Raw genomic sequence first — 22,067 nt, 5'->3', positions numbered from 1 at the left:
TGGAATGATAAAGATACTTCGAGGTGAAAAGTTAGGCTGAAGAGATTGCCAAGACACATCTGCCAATGGTAAAAGCTTGCAGCGATGTTAATGGCCCAAAGGGATGATAAGAAAATCCTCCAAGGCCTCCAAGAAAATCTCGGGCACCGAGGAGTCGTGGGAACGGCGCAATCCGGATCCGCTTCCATTCCCCTCCCGAGTCATCCTATGGGTCGCCAGAAGCAACGAAGAGGCGCTCAGGCGACCGACAAACGCTCCCCCGGGCAGAGGACCAGCGGTGGCGGCCGAGAGGCCAACGGGAACTGTAAAATACGCAGTCAACACCCGCACTGGCTTGCCATGTGCTATACGCCGTGTTTGAGCACAGTACCATTTCGCAGAGTGGCATTTTGCTATGAACTCGTGGCTGACAGGCCAGTAACCGATGTAAAACCGCAGCACACCGCAACCAGCTTGGGAAAAGTTTATTTACACGAAGAAACAAAGTTGACTAAATATCTGTATAAGCAACAATGATATAATAATCACAATTCATACACATGGTCTTCAAAGGCTAAGACGAACCACAAGACACACGCACATTGGACTGAATCTGACCGCGCAGGCAGTGGTCCAATCCATTGACCCCAGCGGGGAGGGGTCAACAAGCACCGCCCTCCCCGACCCGACGGATGTGAAAAATACCGAAACACGCACATCTGTGTTTAACACATACAAATGCTTTCCTGTTTTACCCAGAAATCATGACGCGTCCTGCGATAACAGCTACGGACAATTGGAATTCGATTGGCCCGGACGCAGTCAACTGACAAGAGCTTGCCGTCAGAGGCTTTGCGGTCAGCTGGCTCGCCCGGCTGACCAACCGACAAAAGGGCTTAACAGCAGGCACGACTATGTACAGGGACGCCGCGCAGATAGAAAACGAATCATCAACAAATGCCCGGAACGGCAACGGACCACACGGACATGAAGTCAAAACACGCATAAATTCTGATGATGACACACCTAGCTTGGTCTCCGGTACCTTCACGCTGGAAAGAAGAGAGACAGGAAGAAGAAGGAAGGAGAGGGGCATCGAGCGGCGATACCGCATGCAGGGGAAAGGACATGAGCCCTTTGTCCTTTCTCCTAGCTAGTGCGGCATCATCTCAAATGCTTCACATTTGTACTCTGCACTAGAGATTCTCGTCAAATCAACAAACCAGCATGCATGAGCAGAGCGGGCGGCAAACTGAAATCGAGCGGCGCCAGCGGGGCGGCCCGTCGCGCACGCAGGAACGCCCGCCGGGCGCCGGACACCGCCGCGCGGGACTGCACTCCACGCGCTCGCCCGCCGCCAGCTCTGCAGGGCAGGCATGTGTGTGCGCATGTTTGTGTCGGCGTGGAAGTACGTGCACACGAGTGCCAGGGAGGGAGAGAGACCCTGGCAACTCTTTCACAGAGATGAGGAGAAATGAAGACGATGAGAGTGAGGAACTGTGGTGCAGTTGGAACACACATAAGCACTTTGCTACGTTGTGACTTAGTGGCGAGTGAGGAGTGCTCTGTGCGTTTTGAGAGCAACATGGCTACTTCCGATATCATATTCAACACAGGTTAGGTAGAGAACTTAAATGAGTTTAGCGCCAGAGTAAATATTTTCTACCTGTTTTCAATCATAATGAAGGGACATAAATATTCAGGGTTAATGGAAGACAATACAAATTTGGGTAAAGATTCACTGATATCGTAATTAAACCCATAAAAGCGATCAGCTCCACGGCACGACTTCAAAAGCCCTGATATTTTGGCACAAGCTTGAACATCCACACCTCTGGAACGCACAGACGCACTCCCGGAACGCACAGACGCACTGGCTGTTATGCAAGATAGCTCACGAGGCGCGACTCCGCTCCGGAGAAGCGATATACCCTGCACCTTGGCACAACAACAACGATAATAAACAACAAGCACCCACAGCTAATGATTAAAGATGGACTCTGGATAGAAACTCTACAATGTGGCAGGCTCTCTGGCCGCTGCACCCGACGCAGGGGTATAGAAAACTCGGCTTGAAGACGTCATGCTACCTCCCGCAGTCAGACACGAGAACAAGACAGGGGCTGGGTGTCGGTGGACTCGGACGCGAGGTGGTCCCACTCTGAGGTAATCTTTCAGCGCAAAGTGCATTCACTCTAGATGTCTAAGTTCCCTGTGGCACCCCTCTATCGGTGGCTGCAGAAGATAAGCGTAGACTTGGCTGCTTGGTCGATCGCACGGCACCATTACTTGTTCCGGATGAACCGGAAAAGGCCACTGGCGCGTGAGGTGGAGGGCGGTGCCATCAGCATCGGCACCTGGTTCTTGTGGGTGATCTGGATCTGTGGAAGAAGGCCGCCAGTCACACAGGCCTTGGCGGGCCAGCGCGTACTTCCATCAATGATGCCATGGTCCATGAATGGTGCATGAACCCTATAAAACATGACATCATTCTATTTGGCCGCTCCATTGAATTGTTGGCGGTTGCGAAGGCGACCTGGCCTACTGTGGACCAGGGTGACGAAACTGCGTGCGCAGGCCTCACGAGATCTCTTTAAAAGGATACAACGCATGTCGCCGCGCACCCTTTTATGGAGCGCCAGCGACTACAGAGGCCACACTGGCACTTAGGAGCCATGGCTCAACGGGGGTTCGAATTGTGTACCCAATGGCCCTCGTGGCAGCGACTAACTCTTTCATCGACACAGCAAGGTTCCTTATTGGGATTGAAAGTCATGTCCCATGCTAGACTAGTGGTCTTCAGCTGTCTCAGCAACACGCCTGCGTACCTGCGTGTAAAACCGTAAAGCCGCTCTACAAGCACTATGCGATTCGGCCCCTTTCCAGCAAAAGAAATACCAGTGAGCTCATTCAGTTCAAAATTCCGCGCCCTTATTGTTGAAAGAGCATATCAGAGCTACCTTCCAGACAAGATTTCGGAGGCTTCTCTGGTGAGGTTGTTACGACCTGTGACTGCGGGAAGTTCGACTTGAAAATGCACTGGGGACTTGAGGGACACCGCCTCTAGAAGTGATCTAGCGTTGACCACGGGATACTGTTGAGGCCACAGCTCTGACAGACTAGACCCCATCAGTAACAGCCTGCACCGCCACCTTCAGTACACTTAGAGGCGTTTTTCTGTGGTCAGTTTTCCCCACGCATAGCCTTGGCATTTTGAGCTCGCAGCATATGAAAACGATGAGGACATAAGATGGTCACGGGGAAAACTTCGATGTAAAACGCTGTCTGCCGTCACTTGCTAACGTCGACATTACATTCTTCGCCACCCGGCTCAAAACCAAACAAAGACTGCTTGCGACACTCAAATCGGATTGTCCCTGCTTCTCTCGACCATTCGAAAGCTTGGCTTCCTTCCAGCCCCACATCGTAGTGGTACGCTTTCAGATGGCAAGATACAAGCAAAAACTGGCCGCTATGGCCCATCTGTTTCAAAGCCACCAGTTTTTTAAAGAAATTTTACAAGATTGCCTGCGCCGATTTAGCTACGGTGGATGTGGTAGTTGTTATTCTACAGCACACAAGGCAATTATATACAGCGCAAGTATTCGGACATAAAATGCCACCGTGAATACTTCATTTTCCATAAGAAAATATCATGAAGAGCCGCGCAAACAAATTTTTGTTCTACATCTCTGTATCTGCGAACCAGGCACCGGAAACGAAAGTTCTGTTTTAGTGATGGCAGAAATGCCATTGCTTGGGGTAGTAGGCATTCAAAACACTATCTCGTTTCCTTGAAGTACTTCGCATCCGGCCGATCCGTGTCTCCTCTATGTCAGTCCTCTCCAGGTCCCTCTATTCGTGTAAAAATCTGTTCAAATCAGCGGTAACGCGAAGCACGATATCTGTCTGAACTGTCTAGCACATTCGCAAATGCTCGTTTTGTTGCTAAATAAATTGAGCATAGCGGAATGTCCCTGACCCTTATTCATTGCTTAACAGTGGGGATATTCGTTATTCAAAAGCACCTCCTCGAAAAGCGAGCAAATGATCAAGGCCAAGAATAGTACCACTTTTGCAGTTTTTTTATTGAGCGTACAACACTGTAACGCTAAGGTACTGCCACAATGCAGGCATCACCATGGTGCACTCATCCCGATAGGTACTGCCACAATACGGGAACCAGCATGGGCACTGATCCCGATAGGTACTGCCACAATACGGGAACCAGCATGGACACTGATCCCGATAGGTACTGCCACAATACGGGAACCAGCATGGGCACTGATCCCCATACCGTCGCCCTGAAAATCAAAAGTTTTCAAAAATATTCCATTGCAAAGAGTAGCGGAAAGAACGAATGGCTGGCACAAAACTACAGACAAATCAGGGGCATCGCCCACTGTTAAGTAATCAACTGAATGCATCGTTTCAGTGGGCCCAACGGCTTCGATGACGACTGATGTTAGAGGACGTCTCTGGAGATGCAGACGTCCTAAGGCGTCTCTGTGCCCGCCGCTGTGATGCCGTGCCCGTAGAGGCCGGTTGGGCGGAGTGGCCCAGTCGCATGTTCCCAAGCTGCACGCCCAACGACTGACGACAGTCATGGGGCATGGCAGACCGCACGGCGACCGACCACTGGCAATCCCTGGCCGTGCCTGGGGCGACCGTAGCCACTGTACAGGGTGGGACTCGAGACTATTAGCCCAGTCGTAGTGAGGAGGGATGACCAGGAATGGTCGGGAGAGCAGAGCTCGCACGCGGGACGGACCGGCACCGCCGATCGGCCGCACCCCCATCCCCCCCGCGGCTGAGGGCACTGACCGTGCATGGCGGCTGCATCCAGGGTTCACCGTCGATCTGCATGGGGAACCGTTTTCGCGTGCGGACCACCACGGACGAGCACTGGGCCAGCCGGCGGCCGGAGGCGCGCAGGCCCGTCTTCACCTGGCCCATGTGCAGACAGTTCTCTAGACCGATCACCTCGATCATCTTGTCACCGATGTCTGGCGGACCGGAACACGGATGTCAGCATCCGGCATCGCACGGGAAGACAGGGCAGGCGCAATAGGCGGATTTTGGTGAGAGTGTTTCGATCGAGCTCAGTTGTCCGTTCCGAGGCGGTGAGCCAGTAACGCGCCGCCTCTCAGGCCCACTCGCCGTTCGTCAGTAGCAACATCAAGATAGTGAGCCCAGTTACCGCCTCCTGAATCGAAACCCTGTCGGTGGTCGGCCCATCGGATCGGGTCGAGACCTTGTCAGCGGTCGGCCGATCGGATCGGGTCGAGACCATGTCAGCGGTCGGCCGATCGGATCGGGTCGAGACCCTGTCAGCGGTCGGCCGATCGGATCGGGTCGAGACCCTCTCAGCGGTCGGCCGATCGGATCGGGTCGAGACCATGTCAGCGGTCGGCCGATCGGATCGGGTCGAGACCATGTCAGCGGTCGGCCGATCGGATCGGGTCGGGTGGTTGCGAACATTTCCAAATACACCTACCAACCGATCTGCGTCATGTTTGGGTATCCCTTCAGGCGGCTCCCGCTCGAATTACGATAATTCTTCAACCTAGTTTTGCATCGTATTTGACGGTTCTAGTAACTCTACTTTAGCGAAATTGCACGGCTTTGACATTCGTCGGTGATAAGTCAAAGCAAGGGAAAGGCCCACAAAATGAGACGCACATAGGTACTCAAACACACAAAAGTAAAAGCAAGAGCACATTGTCCAAGAATCAAACGAGCATCACACACGCATGAATAACATGAAATAAGGTAACGCTGTCCGCAATATGTCGCCTCATCTTATCTCTCGAGGAGCCTGCACTTTAATCGAAGAATGTCGAAAGCCAACGATTGGGAAGGCGGGGAAGGGAGCGTGACACTCGATACCATCCTGAAGAAAAATATTTCGGCCGTCACTTGGTGAGACCACAGTCATGCATAGGTCTTAGCCTCCAAGCTCATAAGCCGTGCTGCAATTGAACTTAGAAAAACGAACTTAGTCTTGCCTCTCCTTGAAAATGGACCATACCCCTCTTCAAACCGATCTCGGCACATGCTGAGGTCGAAAGCCTGTGTTAGGGCTTACTACGAATTTCATGTGGCTTTAGCAAATGGGACACACAGAAGTGGAACGTGGAATGCCTCCGGGTCGGGCGGTAAGTGGGCTACGATGGTGGTCAATAGGCACAGCAAGAAAAGCCATACACACGGTCATACTTGGCTACCCTATATACCTTATGGAGCATGTGCACGTCACTAGCAGGCGGCTTTAAAAGGCGGCGAGCAATAAGCCGAGTCTGGATTATTTTTAAAGAGAGTTGTTTTGTCTTAGCCCCAATGTGTCATTTTTGTAAATATATAAATGCATAATATATAAAGAATTCCGGCCAGCCAAATGCCCAGCTGTTAGTTATACCGCATGTCCGCGTGCGCTATGCCTTACATCGGCGATTAGGACTGTCATGATAGGCTGCTGATTCAGCTTGACATACCCTGAATGGCGCAGCTGAGATCAAGCGAATTGAACGAAATGCTGCTCAGTTCGCGGTCTCTGTCCTGCTTTTTTCGCTTCTTGGACTTCTTCTTGCCCTGGTCTCCCCAGAGGTTAGAGCCGCCGTGGGTGTACGGAATGTTGAGCAGGAGGATGCCCTGAAGTGACGGTCCGTTCGCCAGGTCCAGCGATACGCCGTCACACTGCACACAAGAGTTAAGTTACTTCACATCCCTGTTTTGGCGGGTTCGGAGGGCGACGCCTTTCATCGCATTATCACATCGCGTTATTGTAATACGAAATAGAGACTAATGCTCTGACGTGTCGTCACACACCTTGCGGTTCGCTGAGCACACATGTATCGCTCAAATGGCGAGATTTATGGACTTGCAATTACCACTATTCCGCAAGGGAGGAATCGATTATGATATGTAATTCGAAGCGGTTGTTACAAATTTGAACAAAACCCCGAATGTTATTTCGACACAGTTAAAATCAAGAATCCGACTCAGGTCTTGTTTTGTTTTAAGTGTTTGCCTATCGCGTTGGACGAAGGTGCTCTTTACTTGCCGTAGCTCCCGAAGTAAATGAGTTATGAGCATACACATACATACACTTGCCTTTTCACCGATTGCTCTCTCGATTTACCCCATTAATCTACGTGCATTGGGAAACTTTACGCAAAGTCGAGAACGCCGGGCAGGAAAAAAGACTTGGTGACATTTTCAAAATACACCCGAGTGGCAAACCACTGTCCGGTGTACCTTTACTCGTAACGACCAATTACCATGATGTCAATTTCCTCGTGAAGATTCTTGCATGATGCCGTAAACGTTTCTGACGTAGCGAACTCAAAATACCAAAGTTTGTTCTTCACTCTTGAATTAAACTTTTCCGGATTTTTCTCTCGTTCAAGGTGAAACTTGACGCATATCGCGGCATCCTGTAACACATTCGGTTAGGTGAAAGAGCATCTCTGAACATTGACAACCACGATACGGAACCCCGGGCTGACGCGTTACCGATCGTGCGGGAGGCCATGGCCATTAAGTGCACCAAATGACCTAGTTGCCTTACGAAAGACAATACAAGATATGACTACTCAAAAGCATAACTGCCGTCTTTTTCTATCTACACCATATCTACGCGAACAATCAAAACGACCAGAATCGTGGCCCCATCTGTCCCACAGCGCATAAGTCACTGCCGCCAAACTCACCTGTCAGTTCTACCGCAACCAAATCATATCTTTTCCATAACAGTGAGATTGATTCGCCCACACACCGCCCTTCCATGATATGTAAATTACCGATCAGTTTTGATGATCTCCACTTACTGGAATAGGCCATCGAGCGCCATAATCCTCCATCCATTAGCGCATAACCTTGGATGCGACCACGGTGAGCCCCCAATCATGCATATCTTAATTCTCAGCAGTCATTGTGACGAAACACCTGACTGACCCAGTAAGTTAATCAGCACTCACCACGCCTATGGAGAAGTAGTTGTTGATGATGTTGTAGGGGATCGGCTCTCCGGGCGCCTCGTCGTCCTGCACCTGGTTATCGGACACCTCGATCCGCCAACGGTCCATCATCACCGGCGTCGCCAACTCGATTTTCTGACAACCCAACGTCACGCTGGTAGGCTTAGACTGCACATCGCATCTCGCAATATATCACCGACACTGCCTGCAACACGCGCAGTGTGGTGAGCACGAGTCATACCCGCGTAGTGTTGTGACGCGCAGTGTGATGAGCACGGGTCATGCCCGCATAGTGTCGTGACGCGCAGTGTGACGAGCACGAGTCATGCGCGCGCAGTGTGATGAGCACGAGTCATGCCCGCGTAGTGTGATGAGCACGAGTCATGCCCGCGTAGTGTGATGAGCACGAGTCATGCCCGCGTAGTGTGATGAGCACGAGTCATGCCCGCGTAGTGTGATGAGCACGAGTCATGCCCGCGTAGTGTGATGAGCACGAGTCATGCCCGCGTAGTGTGATGAGCACGAGTCATGCCCGCGTAGTGTGATGAGCACGAGTCATGCGCGCGTAGTGTGATGAGCACGAGTCATGCCCGCGCAGTGTGATGAGCACGAGTCATGCCCGCGTAGTGTGATGAGCACGAGTCATGCCCGCGTAGTGTGATGAGCACGAGTCATGCCCGCGTAGTGTGATGAGCACGAGTCATGCCCGCGTAGTGTGATGAGCACGAGTCATGCCCGCGTAGTGTGATGAGCACGAGTCATGCCCGCGTAGTGTGATGAGCACGAGTCATGCCCGCGTAGTGTGATGAGCACGAGTCATGCGCGCGTAGTGTGATGAGCACGAGTCATGCCCGCGTAGTGTGATGAGCACGAGTCATGCCCGCGTAGTGTGATGAGCACGAGTCATGCGCGCGTAGTGTGATGAGCACGAGTCATGCCCGCGTAGTGTGATGAGCACGAGTCATGCCCGCGTAGTGTGATGAGCACGAGTCATGCCCGCGTAGTGTGATGAGCACGAGTCATGCCCGCGTAGTGTGATGAGCACGAGTCATGCCCGCGTATTGTCGTGACGTCGCTGTCTTAGCTGTCGTGACGTCACTGTCTATTTGGTCCGCTCACCGGCGGTCGCTGCATCGCGGTTTTTCTCACGGTAAGACTCAGCCGTGCTGTTGTTTATCAGCGGACATGCACAGACGGAGAGCACCAGGTAACAATGGCCGTAAGCCATTTGAGTAACACAACCAGAATCTGGTCTGGCCGCAGCTGGGCTGCTCTATTTCCACGCGCTGATCTCGAAGCGCTAACAACGCTTAAAAAGGAAATAGTTATCATCCGTGGATGACTCAGTGCGTGTAACACAGGCCAGCACATCTTTTCTAAGACGAAGCAATGTGCCTGTATTTCCCAAGTAAGCATCCATTGTAGGTTGCCAGAGAAGCGAGATACTGGCGTTGCTGACCGTTCGCTGCCATACACTGGCAGCGGAATTGCCGACCTTTCACCCGCGCCTCGCACCAGACGGCGATCCTCCACGGACCACAGACTACGCCCACAGGCCTGTCGGTCAGCAACACCTTGACCCAGATGGCCTGGGCGGCTCCCGGACTGCGATCGACCCTCGAGCTGTAGCACCACAAAATGCCAATTGGACCTCATGACCACTAGGAGGGGGGATACGGCTCTATCTACCGATCATAGGCTAGCTTAATTACCGAGGCAGGTGACTGTAATTGATGTTGTTCGCTCACCGTGCGCGGGATTTATGGATGTCAGTCAAATGGCGCTAGCCTTCGCACAGGCCTCATGCTGCGCTAACCTTGACAACTTTACTTTCAGATCGATAAAGACATTGTGATCTTTTTCCTTTCAGTGGATTTTTTTAGCCCGACCCACGGAACGAGACAGAAAGATTGCTGCTTTCATACTTAGTTAACAACCAATATCACGTTTCATCAAACCGAAATAACAGGTCACTTTTAAAGCGGTGCAGTTTTAAAGTAGCGCCGCACGCGCCCGTGCTGTGACCATTAGGCTCCCCCACACCCTGCAGGCGACGAAATCACGAGCAGCCAGTCCGAGGTGCGACGGTGAGCGTCCGAGCTATTAACCCGGTTCCGACCGGCGGCAACGGGTCACCAAGGTCTGGGACTGTCAGTTGCGTGGTTTGCACGGTGTCACGGACGGTACGACCCGCCATCGGACGGTGCCGCCTCATGGACACAGGCGATGCAGGTCACCGGCTGACCATGTAGATGTAGAACTAAAGCAGACATTACCTCCTTCGCCACCTGGCTCAAAACCAAACAAAGACTGCTTGCAACACTCAAATCCAAATGTCTCTGCTTCTCTCGACCATTCGAAAGCTTGGCTTCCTCCCAACCCCAAATCATAGCCGAGTACGCTTTCATGGCCACACTTGACCACACCGGGCACCGCTAGCCAGCTGATGCCGGACCGCGCTAGATGCTTACCGGTCGTCACCAGCAGAAACTCGGCGCTGCGGTTCACGACGCCGCCGCCCGTGCCATCTCCGGCCGGGGGTCTGCGCCGGCACCGGCGGCGCCGCCCGGAGCCGGGAGCGCCCCCAGCCGGCGGCGACGCCCGGAGCCGGGAGCGCCCCCAGCCGGCGGCGACGCCCGGAGCCGGGAGCGCCCCCAGCCGACGGCGACGCCCGGAGCCGGGAGCGCCCCCAGCCGACGGCGACGCCCGGAGCCGGGAGCGCCCCCAGCCGGCGGCGACGCCCGGAGCCGGGAGCGCCCCCAGCCGGCGGCGCTCACCTTCAGTATTTTGTAGATGGACTCGCCCTCGTAGCCACCGCCCCAGCGGAGGCAGCGCGCCAGGTCATTGCCGGTGCCCAGCGGGATGACGCCGACGCAGGGCGGCTGCGCCAGCTGCACGCGGTCTGACGGCCACGACGACATAAAGCACCCGTCAGCCAACCGACCTGATGCCACTCGGCAGCCTGCCCCCTCACGCGTCATCACATGCGCGGCCAGCGACAGTGAACTGACTTTTCAGTCGTCACTCAGCATTGCTGGGCAACAAACACCAGTCGTTCGGCGCCCACCATCACCCATCTGACGCGGCCCGGAAGGGCAGTTGGCAGGGCACCATCACCCATCTGTCGTGGCCCGGAAGGGCAGTTGGCATGGCAAAGAAGATCCATAGCACGATTAGGTATGAATGCGCAGCGAATTTCGCTCAACAAACGCAAATGATTAAACCGTGACAGCTGCAACACGTACCAGTCACCACAGTGGGCATCAACAACAGAACAATGGCAGTGGACGCCGGCCATTCTTCTCAGCGACGTCACGCGTCTTGAAAGCGCCTGCTCCGGTTTCGTCAACGAACATCGCAATCGCCCTGCCAGGTGCAGTTCGCCGAGCTGCAGACGGGATCACGGGCGGGCGGCATCTGGTGCACTCCCCTTGTATCGTCGGGCCATCGGCATTATGGTCGGACGATGAGATGACATTAGCGATACGGCGAACGGGGCCGGGCTGAGGGATGCCGGGGTGATCGATGAGATGTCGGCGAGAGGTCGACAGGGAGGGGCGCCGCGCCGCCGGCAGGGGGCGCCGCCGCTCGCACAGCGCCGCCGGCTCACCCATGCTGTCCAGGATCCAGCCGATGGTGCCGTCGCCACCGCAGCAGATGACGCGCAGGTCAGGCACGTCCTTGAACAGCTGCAGGCCTTGCGTCGGGCCGCCCTTTGTCAGGTTGTACACTTGGCGAGGGTTCAGCAGGTACTGCAAACGGACGACAGGACGCGTTTACCACGTGGATGTCGTCAGCTTCGCACATGACTAACCAGATGGTCATCACGCGGCGGCAACTGCAGATGGGCACACTGCACTGGGGTTTTTCACAGAACACCACCTAACGCGCAGTCTCTGCTACTTTTTCAACTTATTTCCACTAAACGCATTTACCGCAGGGACACCTCTGGACCAAAACTGAAACTGTATTCACGGACTTGCGGGACTTGCGGAACTGTTCACGGACTCGATCCAGGGCCTGAAATGTCCTAGCAAATACAACACAGTCTGAGCCAAGCCAGGTGCCACTGGCATGCAATCAGCCGGCGGACCAACACCAAGTCAGGTGCCACTGGCATACATTCAACCGACGGACCAACGCCAAGCCAGGTGCCACTGGCATACAATCAACCGGCGGACCAACGCCAAGCCAGGTGCCACTGGCATACAATCAACCGGCAGACCAATGACATGACCGATCACCCTGTTTCGGCTTCAGTCGAACATGTTGCTACCGGACCATTGCATTCCACACGTCCTCTTTGATCATACTCATGCGGTACTACATACATTCTTTGAGCATCCTTTCTTCGTAACTACTTTGACCTTCGTCCGGGAGCAGCCCGATGACGTTAGTGTGACAGACGGCTTACAGCCAATGCGATATGAGGTTTGCACTGGCTCAGAGAGCAAACCGCACATCGACACCAAGGCTGGTCCAAACCGTTCCAGGGTAGTGAGAGTACTACGTGCGACCTACACAGCCCCAAATGACCGCTCTAGCCTCGTGGCCAGGGGTCAGCCGTGCGAACAGCGTCACACCGTGTGAAGTGTCCCAGAGCGGCGCTGGGCTGCGCCGGCCGGGCCGGCGTAGTCGGCCGTGACGGCGTCGTTAGCGGGGTCGGCGGAGGCCGCGGTCAGTGACGCCCTGCGGCCGCCCGCCCAGACACCAGACCCCCTGTGAGAGCGCGCGCCGCCGGCCCGGCGCGGTGCGCTTGGGCCCACCAGGTGACGGCTTCACGGCCGGCGCCGCCTGTGACCCGAGCCCGCGGCGTGCTGATGCAACCCCACCGCACCCGACCGAGTGCCAGCCAGCCACCAATGCCGGAATGTTCACACATGAAGTGGTCATGGCCGAATGAGCGGCGAACAATGTGGCAGGCATGCCCTTATGACGCGAAAGGGCACAATCGCATCTATACAGCACATCATGAACAATGGACTAACTGGCATACATCATTTACTCAATTGGTGCCAGCACAGCCGACTGCGCATGGATATTCAGATCAGTTTGACGTGAGTGGATTTTTGCGAAACCGCCGTCGTCCGCCTCTGTCAAACATCCCTTTAAAGGAAGACGGCAGGTTGCTAAACACAGCAGAGAAGTGTTCGCATATCAACGGTCCAACTCTTATCATCGTCGTACTTACACCCAGGTGACAGCCCGTCTTCTGATGGCGGGATCAATTCATTGAAAGCACATAGAAAAGACAGCTGGACATTCGCGGAAGGGTGGTGTCCCCCTAGCAGCGGGAGAAGATGTGGGTCCTTGCCCGTTCGGCGGAGGTTGCTCCCGCCGCGGCCTCCGCTCGGTCCGCCGTTCGGCCGGCAAGGTCGCCAGTTGCTTCCGGTCGCCGGGCGGCGGTCCGATCCTCTCCATCACGGGGCTAGGGGAGTGGCCCCGGCCCGGTGACGGCGGGCGGGGCGGGGCAGCGCGAGGGTCACCTAACGGCTGTCCCGACCCCCTCCCTTTCCCCGCCCCCGAACCGCGGCTTCGCTCCACTCACGACAGGGGATGGATCGGCGACCTTCACAGCGCTCGCCGGTGGCAGCGGACGTGATTCGCTGACCTCAGACAGAATCTGGACCACTCGGTGAAGCAACACAAGCTGACGCAAATCGGCAGGCAGCTCAGCGAGACGCCCCTCCCCTCCCCCTGTCCCTGCCACCCAGCACCGCAGCCGCGACACTGCGCGGGCTGCGCTGAGCGGGGAGGCCAACACATACGCTTCTTCGATCCAGCTCGGCTCATGTCACCGTTCATCAAGGACTCCTTCACATCACTTAAGTGCGGCCAGTTGTACTGTAGGCCTGCCCTGAACGGCGGCTTGGTCTGCTGGCTTAGGCGACGATGCAAGCAACGTTATGCTTCCGAGACTATATCAATTAATGGGCGATCCGTCCCAGATCTAAGACTCCGAAAGCACCAGAAAGGACGCATAAGCTCAGTGGAAGTATACGTCTTGTGCGGCGGAGGGAGAGCGCGTTAATGACATGTGTGAGCTCACATGTCAGGTGCGTAATGCCAAGCTAAAGCAAGTAAAACCAGGCGCCTTCAGCAACCCATACCGGTTGGACTTATCGAGACACTGACATCTATGCATGTTCCTGAGAGCTCATGCAAGCAGCACTGGACAGCTGAGCCGGTATGGAGCCTCACCGACATGGCGTTCCAGCGCTAGTGCGCAAATCACGCTGTTTGACAACAGCTGGTATTTGGGCCTGGTAATGCACATGCATTCCAATCGGCTAAATCGATGGATCTAGAGCAGCTAACGTCATCGCGACAATGACGGAAGTGTTGCGATAACCTGTTGTCTTGGGAGGATATTGGTCACGGTGGCCGCAACCCCGGTAGCTTTGATGACCCGATGTCTCTCGAGTCACGCCATATCCCAAGCCATTCCCGATCTGGTTTAACAAGGGGATATCGCCTGCTTCCCGGTAGCTTGCTGGCCAAGCCCTGCTGACCTTGGTAATGGTGGGCAGAGCGGGCTAGCTTCGAGTTTTGAACTCGGTACATTCGCTGACACCATGGAGATGGTTTCCAGTCTCCCTCGACATGTCGCCGGTACCTGACCCCGATCATTGAAAACGCTCAAAAAGCCGGCGGAGGCGTGGCTTGTGCTAAAGTGCGCGTGACGATCTGCTTGTATTTGCACACACACTATCTCCAGTTCGGTCGCTCGTCTTTCTTCTATCTTTTCACAGGAACTTGCAGCTTTTACGCTCTCTAAATCACACGATTAGGTTTGCCAACAAGTAGCTTTGAGCCAAATATGTAGAGTTGCGACATGTTGGTCTGACATACTTGGAATATGTTTGTAGAAGCTCTCTCTTTACAATGTAACCGTCCTGCAACATTTTGGCCTTCACTAATGCGAACTAGGAGGCGAGCACTACAGAGTGATCTATCCATTAGGTTGAACGATATTCTTGTCACAGCATTAACTCCTACCAGGAAGCGTGCCATGAATTACTTCTACTGCCCATGCTTATGCGCGACTAAGAGCTACGCAGGGACAGCTATGCACCAAAAACTTACATCCGGTTCTCCTTTACAGCAAAAACTGATGCTGTGTTTTTCCCTAAGCCCTGGTGATATGCGATGTGTCCCGCGCGCACCATTAATTCTAGTGCCAATAGTTACACGCGACATTAGTGTTACAAGGCAGCAATGTATACTGATACTCGTGGATTTCTTACTCATACGTTACGCTACTTACACTTTAGTGTATATGAACGGCCGACATGAAAGGGAGCGGGGTAGTTTTAGACGGGACTGGGTGGGAGGGACTGGACAACGCGGAACTGGACGTGGTGAGACGGCGCAGATTGGGACGGGCGCAACAGGGCAGACCAGGGCAGCGCAGAGAAGTCCAGGAGGGGACAGGACAGGAGATGGCAGGGAAGGACAGAACAGGACATGACAGGATAGAACAGGAAGGGACAGGACAGGACAAAATAAAACAGAGGGCAGGGGAAAGGACAGGACTGGAAAGAAGAGAACAGGACAAGATAGGAACGCTATGAGGACAGGACAAAGGACGAAGAAGGGAGACGAGAAGACATGTTAGAGCGTTGTAGGACGGGACCGATCTGAAGATAGGACAAGGTAAGACTGACCTTGCTTGGTTTTTTTCTGTCTTTTCGCCGGTCCTGCACTCTGCGCTCTGCCCTCTACACTCTGCTCATGGCCTGAATGAGTTGGTCTTCGCCCAGTCCTGTTCGCTGTCGTACACTGCCCTCCATCCCGCACTGTCCTTTGTCCTATTTACATGCATTCTGTGCCCCCCCCCCCCCTGCGTTGCCTTTGATCTTGTTCTGTCCCCTGCCCTGTCCTATTCGCGGTTCTACCCCCTTCACGCCTCCCCCTGAACTATGTGTACCCCTTCAAGGTCCTGCCTTCCTCTCTATCGCCATCTGCGCTACCAAATGGGAGGACCGAGGGCAGAGAGCCCTGTTCTTTTCTCCAGCCTGCCTCTTTTCAGCCTTGCCCTGACCTCTTCCCCCCTTTTTCCCCCAGTCATGTCTAAATTATGAGCTGTCATAAGCACACGCTTTGGTCTCTTCTTTTGATCGTTGCTGTTCTTGTCCTTTGACGCGCCAATTGCTTAGGTCTTCTCGCGCCTTAGACTATCCTCAAATCTACCCGCTGCCCTGCTCTTCGTGCTGCCCTCTGTGCTGACCTCTATACTGTCATCTATCCGTCTTCTCTTCTGTTGCGACATCTCTCCCCGGTCCTATGCTATCTGTCCCCGGTCCGTCCTTGTTTCGCCTTGGACACGGTACAGCACGATCGCACTTTTTGTGCTCTGCATCTGGTCATGCCGCACGATAAGATGGGATTGTTGTTTTAGTACATTATTGTGAGTCTAAGCTGTGAGTGGCTGTGTCGCTATCGGGAGGTAGGCCGTCAATTTTGCATGTTTAAAGGATGGTTTAAAGGATGGCTTAGTAACCGCTGAAATTTGTTCGCTGAAACAGAAAACATTTTTTAAGTTAGGCTCCAGATGAAATTATCCGATCGCTTAAACGATTGCAGCCGGAGGTATGAAATAAGACAAAGTCATAGGCTGCCCAAGAGCCAATGCGAAGGTCAAAATGTGTAGATATCCAGCCTGGACGCAGGAAAGATTCGCCGGTTCGAGCTGAGTCCCAGTTGGGCAATCCTAGAATAAAAAGCCCGTGGAGGCCATGCGATCAATAATTAATCCGTTACTTTATATTGCTATGCCAACTTGGAACGCTTCGCGTACAATTAACGGATGTCTAACTTGTAGCAGTAGGCTGTTTAAAGTCAATGGAGTAAGTGTAATGCGGGACGAGATTATTGCTCTGGCAGTTCTGTTGGCCGCACTATTCGCAGCAGCGCTAACGTCGCCAGACCATGAAGCAGCCGCCGCCAGTCTGATGTCAACTGTCAAAATACCGTTATGTATGTGTTACCTCTGTGATCTTGGTGAAGCTCCGCCTATGAGTATAAGTACCGACGGGCACAATTTCGGAGGCTAATGTCTTGTCATTTAGTACTAACGCCACATATAAATGAACATATCGATGGCGATCACAGCCGCCGAGGTCCCCAACAGTTTACAGCTGTCCGCATGCGCCAGAATGTCCGGCAGCTTTATCACGACAGCATGACCCAGTCAGATGCATTCACTGTTCTGAAGACCACTGAGACCATTCAGTCAGATTTCGCATCATGCTGGACAAAATCCTGGGTACGTTGAGAGGAGTAGAAGGTGGTACATGGTGCGAGATGCGAGCGCCAGATATACATGAGTCGACCATCATATTTTGCTTGGTCTTGATCGCCGCATGACTTATGAAATGGCAGAATTTGAATAATGTCATTATGACGTTATGAATGCCAAGGGGACTTTCAGACACTCTCTAAGAACTCTCCCACATCTTTGCGGCCTTTAAGCCCACGAGCCAGAGGGCATCGGTCTTAAAAGGGGCGTTGCCGTGAGCTGCATCAGAATATCTTCAATATGGTTATTTCAGTTCAAAACCCACATACAAATGTGAAGCACTCCACTTTAGTTTTATAATTTAAAGCAATGTCCATGCCTGGGTAGACTCTTTTAAATGTTGTATGGTTCTGGATCCTTTTTCTGGATTCCTGCTTGCGCCATTGCACGAAGACAGTGGTGAATGAAAATGCCGTGCTCCTAATACAGAAAAAAATGCACAGAATGCGCTGAGAAACAATTGTGCACGAGCTACGAGAGAAGTACTCAACACAAGGGAGGTACCACCCAAGTGATACAAGCCGTTCTTAATAGGATTGATTTTTGCTGTAGCAGCTTTTGAATTTTAGCTAGGCGGCAGACTACACGTGCACCAAATGACTGATGGTAAACATTGATGCTTACTGCCTACAAGTTGCAGGTAGTGATAGAGTTGCATAACCTTTCACCTTACACGTAATTCATGTCAAATCGGCATATCACATATCACAATATTGCTATACCAAAGTATGTTTAGCAGCTTCTGTTGTCTCTCACATGGCGTATAAGTCAAGGTGTTTTTGAAAATATCACACACTGTAAGCTGTTGAAACGCGAATAAAGAGCCATTAAGATCAGGGTTATCCGCTAGGTACCGCGTTTGATGCAAGGACTGTTACTCGTGCAACAACGGGTGATTTTCATGAAATCTTGACACACTGAGGTTTGAGCGCCATTGTATTTTGCAATAGACGAGCAGTTTTACTGGCAAACTGTAGTATAGAGAGACTATGACTCAAGACGTAAACAAGTACATCCCATGAATAATGCGTATGTTGTCTCAACGCTATCAACGCTGACCAACCGGCAGGTTCCCGAAACGATCGCTGAGCTCATGGAAAAACAATGAAAACCGAGTTATTTGCAAGACACCACATCCTTGCCATTTTAGTGTGTCGGGACATGATATGCGTTACATTTGTTCAGGAATATCGCGTGTGGATGAGGGACAAGGCTTAAAACACAGCGGAAAAGGCAACAAACTGTTAAATGACGGAGTGCATAGGGAACAAGGTGGTGGAAGCCGGAACAAAGAAAGCGGTAATATACCATGAATCAGAGTCCCGGCAGCTGCCTGAATCCTAGTGGCTGCTTGAAACAAGAGTTTCATGCAGACATTTACAAAACGTAGCCTGTTTTTAAGGATAAAAATAGAGAGGAGACTCCACAACCAATCAAGAAGAAGGAGAAAGGGCTAATAAAGCTAAGATTCACAGCCTCTCTAAGTTTGCGATGTCCACTGGAAGTGCGGCAGGTGTCGACATGAAAGATCAAGTATGCCCCGCATATTTTGCAAGTGATATGCCCGCAATGCAGGGCTTTTCTACTGACCTTGTAGTGACACCCAAAACTATGTAAATCTAAGTTCAAAGGGAAGTTCTCGAGGAAGGAAGGATGGTGTGGATTGATTGCGCTCTCGGATCCAGCCGGCTGGAGGAGTATGGTCACTGTCGATGGCATGTTCTAACGAGAAAAATGCATGAAAACCAAATTGGTGCGCGTTTTTGGATGGAAAGTATTCAGAGAAGGATTGCCTGTTCTGACCAGACTTGGCGACAGCCCACTTTGCGGGCGCAACACATGCTTTTTCTCGAAAGGCTGGCCATGCCGGACAGCAAGAAGGTCGCTAATCGCACTAACGCGTCAAATGTATATATATATATATATATATATATATATATATATATATATATATATATGACGTGCTGCTGCAATTATCGCCCTTCTTGCTGTTCGGTATCGCCAGCCCTTCGAGAAAAGCAAATATTGAAAGTATCAATAAAAAATTAATGTACATATATATATATATATATATATATATATATATATATATATATACCAGAAACTAGATGATCACATCGAGTCACGAGCCAATCACCCGCCTTTGACAGGTTATCAGACACATGGACCAGGTGGTGCCACATAAACTGATTCAGCAAATACCTGCGCCCCTGCGCCAGGATGACGGTCAAGGTATCAGCTCTTCTGTATACTGCAAACGCAAGATAGTGCATGATTCCAGCCTGAAAATTGTGTCCTTCATATTCCACTATCTCAACTGTACACGAACCTATACCAAGTTCAGTTCTGTCCATTTTTCAATCAATCACTCGTTACGTTCGACAGCGGCACAAGGAGCGAACGAACTTATCTATTTTGTCCGCGATCCACAAGGTTCTAAAACTTCGACAGAAAACCATCATCTTGAACTGGCTTGGAAACTACTGGACTTAAGATTCAATTTCATAAATAGCTAAACAAATTTAGGAGCTTAAACAAAAAGCCACGACATGAACCCATCCTATGACGGCAGAAAAGTGCTAGATACCCTTCGCTCAGGTGGGGGGTCAGTTTGAAACCCCCCCCTGAGATCTCGGGAAATAAGTCAGCTAGAGACACCAAATTTACACGGTGCCTTAACCTCTACGTAAATTCAATTAGGTCAAAGTGTGAGCTTCCTAGGTTATGACCTTCAGGTCAAATAAAGTAAACAAAGGTCGAATGCCAGGATGGTCGCCAAAGTGCTCCCAGAACCTAGGCAACTGTTTCTAAGTAAAAGGTCATATGCTCAGTTAAGGTCAGTGACCTTGTTTGATCTGAAGGTCATGGTGACTTAAATAATAAAAGACTGCCCTGAGTTTTGCATTTGAATAAGCGACAGAGGTTACGCTAGGCAGTATGCTCCTAAAGAAAATGTCAACCCGGGTCATCTTAGGTCAATTACCTGTTCTGACCTCTAAGAATTCAATGTAATATGTATAGTGCGGCTCCTGCTGTCAATAAATTCGAAATAAGCATCAGAAACTATCCCATACAGCAAGCCCTGGAGTAATAAATCAGGTTGGTTTTGAACTTGGTCTTACCTTCCTACCTGACCTCAGGTCCACATAATTTGCTCATGCAATATTTGTGGTGCTTAAGAACGCATCTCAGAGATGTATGGCTTCGTCAAACACTCCGTTGTTGCATCAGATTGAAGGATGCCCTAGAAATTGGCTTCGCTGTAACTATAACCTGACTTTTACCTGTCATAGGTGTGCGAGCTTACAAGGAACATATAAATTTTCTGTCAGACGATCCCCCATTCAATTGTCCACAGTTATGCAAAATGTGGTGCGGCTATGCCGCGCCGCTCGGAAACCATTCTGGAAAAACCTTCGGGGGTCAATTTGACCCCCACTCGAGCGCGTGCTAACATAGCTATAGCACATTGTTACCAGACCTGACTCCTTCGTAAAACTGCTCATATGTTGCTATTGAGAAGTTCATGCCATCTACTTGGCCATAACTCAAAAGCCGGTTCCCTGACCTAGATTTTTAACATGTAGTGACGGAACCATCAGCCTGTGTGCCAAGCAGTAGCCGCAAGGAAAAACGGCAGGAACCGGCGAATGGATCCTTCAGAAGTCAGCAATATATTCCGGCAGCCGGAGACTGGCAGCGTTTCACAATCTGCCGCGTAATTTACAGTCTCACATAAAAAATCAACGGTTGAATGCAACATTAGAGCTCCAGATAACCAGAGGACCACTTTCAGATTACTGGGAGACCGTTTTTCGTTAGTTGGTCTGAACAACCCAAAATATCATCACGCTCAAGAATGATCCATGACAACAACCGGTCCTAGCCGATGGGAAGCTATTGACACCAACACATTTCAACGATAGCCGATAGAGTACAGCTGTCCTTCGTTCCCCACCGGAGACGATCGAAGCTTCAAACGACAGCCGAGGCAGATGTGGCTATATAGATTGAAATGTTAGGACTTACAATCATTCCCACTGCGCTTCGTTCCATCTTAGACCCCTGAGTATCTTATCCATCTCGGTGGTCGCCGTAAAGCCCACCGGACAGTTTGTTATCGATGAGGTCAGAGGGGCATGGCGGATCATAGCTGACCGGGTCAGGTGGGGCCTGGACTACATAACGACAGCCGAGAGAACAGAAAGCACCAGTTCAGCTTGAGGCTTACCCAGACCAACATGAAGGCCGCGAGTTTTGGGAGAACTAAGCGAAGACTGTAAGCTTTCCCGATCGTCATAATGCTCTCATTCACCGGTATAATAGCTGGAGCATCATATCTGAGCGGCGCACATCGTTGGTCTGTGAATGTTGTCTAAACGGCGTCCTGTCTTCCAATGATAATCAAATCAAACAAGTTAGGCTAGCCTATGTCTGAAGCTGTGAAAATTCGCCATCAATCTCCTTGCTACAATAGCTGAATAACTAGAGATATGTGCGGTTTCAGATTATCATCGCTGCTCTCGCCCTGGTGGCAGCCGACGACCGACCCAGGCCAACCTACAGGCTCCGGTCTTACTACGCCCCGGCCCCGGCCCACAAGCCCCAGCCCAGCTACGCCCGCGCTCCCTCCTACGGACACAGCGGCTACAAACCCATTGCCATCCTCGAGCAGGAGAACGTTCACCCCGGAGATGGCACCTACAGTTCTCAGTCCAACACTGAGAACGGCACCTACAGGTATGCGCTATTGCAACCGAAAAAATGGTTGTTTCCAGTTACAATTTGCATTCTAAATTGTTCACTCA

General features: G+C 51.9%; 1 protein-coding gene across 1 annotated transcript in view; it reads right to left on the bottom strand.

Annotated features, from left to right (window-relative positions):
• Nucleotides 1-449: 449 nt before the first annotated feature.
• Dgk (diacyl glycerol kinase 1) overlaps nucleotides 450-22,067 on the bottom strand; it is a 74,779-nt gene continuing 53,161 nt past the window's right edge. Inside the window, exons 15-21 of the mRNA XM_037236804.1 lie at nucleotides 11,569-11,710; nucleotides 10,736-10,860; nucleotides 7,959-8,093; nucleotides 7,260-7,415; nucleotides 6,474-6,675; nucleotides 4,804-4,985; nucleotides 450-2,360 (exon numbers count right to left, since the gene is read on the bottom strand). Of these exons, the coding sequence (XP_037092699.1) occupies nucleotides 2,265-2,360; nucleotides 4,804-4,985; nucleotides 6,474-6,675; nucleotides 7,260-7,415; nucleotides 7,959-8,093; nucleotides 10,736-10,860; nucleotides 11,569-11,710 (1,038 nt within the window). The 3' untranslated portion in view covers nucleotides 450-2,264. The remainder of the gene's footprint in view (nucleotides 2,361-4,803; nucleotides 4,986-6,473; nucleotides 6,676-7,259; nucleotides 7,416-7,958; nucleotides 8,094-10,735; nucleotides 10,861-11,568; nucleotides 11,711-22,067) is intronic.

This window comes from Pollicipes pollicipes, unplaced genomic scaffold, assembly GCF_011947565.3.
Source record: "Pollicipes pollicipes isolate AB1234 unplaced genomic scaffold, Ppol_2.1 Scaffold_7261;HRSCAF=8764_pilon_pilon_pilon, whole genome shotgun sequence".
NCBI lineage: Eukaryota > Metazoa > Arthropoda > Thecostraca > Pollicipedomorpha > Pollicipedidae > Pollicipes > Pollicipes pollicipes.
Note: the sequence above shows the minus strand (reverse complement) of the source record. Positions and strands in the feature narration are given on the sequence as shown.